This window comes from Camellia sinensis, chromosome 5 (genome assembly GCF_055761805.1).
Source record: "Camellia sinensis isolate YWXY chromosome 5, ASM5576180v1, whole genome shotgun sequence".
In the NCBI taxonomy this organism is placed as follows: Eukaryota; Viridiplantae; Streptophyta; class Magnoliopsida; order Ericales; family Theaceae; genus Camellia; species Camellia sinensis.
The window spans coordinates 22,080,923-22,084,955 of NC_138965.1; the positions used below are offsets into that span (position 1 = coordinate 22,080,923).

At 36.6% G+C, this 4,033-nt stretch overlaps 1 protein-coding gene across 2 annotated transcripts; it reads left to right on the forward strand.

Moving 5' to 3' along the window:
• LOC114261484 (uncharacterized) lies at positions 1–3,446 on the forward strand. 2 transcript variants are annotated; one of them, XM_082867921.1, is made up of 6 exons: positions 1–214; positions 281–487; positions 741–827; positions 935–1,288; positions 1,403–1,486; positions 3,213–3,446. In XM_082867921.1, the coding sequence occupies exons 2-4, from the start codon at positions 323–325 to the stop codon at positions 1,103–1,105; spliced, it is 423 nt and encodes a 140-aa protein (XP_082724047.1). In that variant the 5' UTR covers positions 1–214; positions 281–322; the 3' UTR covers positions 1,106–1,288; positions 1,403–1,486; positions 3,213–3,446. The 2 variants fall into 2 exon arrangements, with proteins under 2 accessions (XP_082724047.1, XP_028057553.2); XM_028201752.2 differs by lacking the exon at positions 1,403–1,486.
• Positions 3,447–4,033: the final 587 nt, after the last annotated feature.

Genomic DNA, 4,033 nt, shown 5'->3' on the forward strand with positions numbered 1-4,033 from the left:
TTGACAAGAACAAGTGTGAACAACCAAACCTAACAAGTTTAAATCGGATTATACTCCTCCAAAACCAACCCATAACAACACCAAAGATTTCCAAAATAAAAATAAAGGATTCGAATACACTTCCCCATAAGCTTTGAAGGATACATGTGCTACATTTCTTGACTGGATCACTGTGCCTGATGATATTATTGATGCTATTTGGAAGGATGTAAAGGTAAAAGTATATTTTTGTCCAAAAATTCAAAATTCAAATTTCAAACCTTCAAATTGTGTTTTGTAGGAGAATTTGAATGTATGTCTAGAGGAGTATAAGCCAATTTGCATGAAAACCTGCAACAGCATATGGAAGGATCACAAGAATAAGATTGAGACCAAGTATTTCAAGGCTAGAAGTTCTGATCCCAATCTGAAGGATGATGTTCCTTTGCACATTGTGTCAAGCCAGTGGAAAGAACTTGTGAAGTATTGGCATACTTCCGATGTTGAGGTATACAAATAAGTTATATATATTGCATGTAAACATACAAATCATATTTATGAACTGCCATTTGTTAAATCTATTACAAAAAATTTCAACTAGAAACACTAAAAATCGGCGAGTTCACAGTATACTTCATACCACAGGGCGTACTACTTTTGCTCAGATCCGGCATGAGGTTTATATTTTATTGTTTTTATTTTTTTTTAGATATTTGAAAATTATTTGGATTCTAATTTTCATATTTCTAAAAAAAATCTAGATGACTAGCAAGAGGGAGTCTACTGATAAGATGAATGTTTGGCTTATGACACGTAGAGCAAATGACCCTGAGGTTATCCAGAGCTTGGTAGTTTCCAAACACCTAACGTTGAATTTAAATTTTATTTTTTATTTTTTATTTTTTGTGTCAACCATCTTTATTTGACATATATTTGTATGTCTTATTCAATACAGGATGAGTTTAATCGTCAACTTTTCATGCTACCTAAGGATTGTCGGACTTTAGAGGCTAGGAATGTCATTTTCCATGAGTTGATAGGTCATGACGGACATGGATATTGTTGCACTTATGGGAGAACTGTGCCCCAGAGCACGATGTATAAAGATGGTGCTAGGCCATCATAGTCAACACCCCAGCCATCGACTATTGTTCAAATCACCCAGCAGGTTTGTGTGGAGCTAAAGGATGAGTTGAGGGAGGAACTGAGGAAGGAGATGCGAGTGGAGTTTTCTATACATTTACAGTAAATGAGAATTGAGATGATGGCCTTTGTGTCACAGGGGGCGAGTCTGGATCCCAACAAACAGGTTCGATATAAATTAAATTGTTTGATAGTTAAATTTTCACATAACATATATATACATATATATATATATAATAAAATTCGAATATGATTAGCACATTATGTATGGCTGTCATAGGCTCCTGATGTATCGAGTGGCCATCAGGTATTTAGAGAATCTGCAGGAGATGAGACTCCATATACACCACCACTAGAAGATCAGGTATAGAATGTATCTTTGCATTCTAAGCTAAGAATAACCATACATTAACTGTACACAGTCCAAAATCATAGAGGCTAATTCCATAATTAGAGAGAAAGACAAAGAATTTTCCACACGAAACTTTGCACACACAACCGCCTAGGCACGAGAGACTTGTGGGAGAAGACGGGACTCAAATCGGGTTACCGGTTTGGGAGTTAGGGTCGGATTTTACTCTAGGCAAACTCGTTTCTTAAGAAACTTAGAATTCGAGGTGTTAACGTCCCAAAATCACCAAATGGCGTCAGAGTAGCACGAAACTTGGCATACACGACCGCCTAGACACGAGATACTTCTGGGAGAAGACGAGACTCGAATCAGATTCCTAGTATGGGAGTTAGAGCCGGATTTCACTCTTATGAAACAAACTAGTTTCTTAATAAACATAGAATTAGAGGTGTTAATGCCCCAAAATCTCCAAATGGCGACGGAGTAGCACGAAACTTGGCACACACGACCACCTAGGCACGAAATACTTGTGGGAAAAGACGGGACTCGAATCGGATTCCCGGTATGGGAGTTAGAGCCGGATTTCACTCTTAAGAAACAAACTAGTTTCTTAAGAAACTTGGAATTTGAGGTGTTAATGCCCCAAAATCACCAAATGGCGTCAAAGTAGCACGAAACTTGGCATACACGACCGCCTAGGCACGAGAGACTTGTGGGAGAAGACGGGACTCGAATCGGATTCCTGATATGGGAGTTAGAGCTGGATTTCACTCTTAAGAAACAAACTAATTTCTTAAGAAACTTAGGGTGCGCTTGGTTTGTGTTTGTAGAGTAGTTTTGAGATAACAAGTACAAAAGCTTGTTTGGTTTGCCTTTTTTAAGAAATAGTTTTGGAAAATTGTTTTGGGAGAGTGAGTTTTAAAAAAAGTAATTGATTTGATGTGTATGAGAGAGAGAGTGATTTTGAAAAGTAAGTAACCAAACAAAAATTTGAGATTTTTTTTGGAAAAAATTGTTTGGTTTAATTACTCTTGAAAATTTGTTTGTAGAGAATTTTTCCCAAAAATTTTTCTGAAAAACAAGCCAAACAAGCCCTTAGAATTTGAGATGTTAATGCCCCAAAATCACCAAACAGTGTCGAAGTAGCACGAAACTTGGCACACACGAATGCCTAGGCACGAGAGACTTGTGGGAGAAGACGGGACTTGAATCGGGTTCCCGTTTGGGAGTTAGAGCTGGATTTCACTCTAGGCAAACTAGTTTCTTAAGAAACTTAGAATTCAATGTATTAACGGCCCAAAATCACCAAACAGCATCAGAGTAGCACGAAACTTGGCACACAGGACCGGCTAGGAACGAGAGACTTGTGGGAGAAGATGGGACTCAAATCAGGTTCCTGGTTTGAGAGTTAGAGGCGGATTTCACTCTTAAGAAACAAACTAGTTTATTAAGAAACTTAGAATTTGAGGTTTTGATGCCCCAAAATCGCCAAACGGCATTGGAATAGCACGAAACTTGGCACACACAACCGCCTAGGCACTAGAGAGTACTTGTGGTAGAAAACGGGACTCGAATCGGGTTCCCAGTTTGGGAGTTAGAGCCGGATTTCGGCCTAGGCAAAATTATTTACTTAATTATCCTTGTAATTGTATAGTAGTTACATTTTTATGTTTTTTTGTGTTTAACATATTAACACATAATTATATTGTCATTAATTATATTTATTTTTTGTTTTCAGATATTTCCCGAGTGGGAGTTTTGCTTCTTGTGGAATGCATGTCTGTGAAGAATGCAACTAATTTTTGTTTTTGTTACCCACGGAGAATGATGAGCAAAACTTGTAATTTTGGTTTATGTTATTTTGAATTATGAACAATATTATGTATTTAAACATTATATATGTATTATGGAACATTATGTAGTGGGGTAATTTTGTTGATGCGTAGTTAGGAATACAAGAATATTTTTATTATGGAGAAATTATTTTTTCTATACAGAAATTTTTATATTATTATGCAATTATTGATTTCTTTTTCAATTGTTTTTCATTTAATATAGGTAATTTTAATGTTTTTAATAATTTTATTGTAGTTTTTTTTTTTGGCGATGGTACCACACCGTCGCAAAAAACAATAATTTTAACAATTATATTGCAGTTTTTTCTTTTTTTTTTTTAGCGACGGCAAAAAATATTATGACCATTGGCGATAGTGGGCACGCCATCGCAAAAAAACAGAACCATTCGCGATAGCATTTTTTGCCGTCTCAAATAACACTTTTAGCGACGGTAAAATGGTGCCGTCACAAAAAGTTTGACTTTTTTACATATTATAGTCGATAGTAAATTGTCGTCGCAAAAGGTACCAATTGTCGTCGCTAAAAAAAAGCGGCGGCATGATGCCGTTGCTAAAAGTCTTTTGCAACGCCCTCTATTGTGACCCCTCATTTGCCTTCGCTAAAAGTCATTTGCCGTCGCTAAAACTTTTTTGAGACGGCATGAAGAGTATTTGCGACGGCACTGTGCCGTCGCAAAAAATAGAAATTTTTGTAGTGATGATG

Coding starts and splice junctions, on each gene's coding strand:
- LOC114261484 (XM_082867921.1), top strand. CDS start 323: ATGAAAACCTGCAACAGCATATGGAAGGATCACAAGAATAAGATTGAG. Junction 488..740: donor GGCATACTTCCGATGTTGAG/GTATACAAATAA, acceptor AAAAAAATCTAG/ATGACTAGCAAGAGGGAGTC. Junction 828..934: donor CTGAGGTTATCCAGAGCTTG/GTAGTTTCCAAA, acceptor TATTCAATACAG/GATGAGTTTAATCGTCAACT.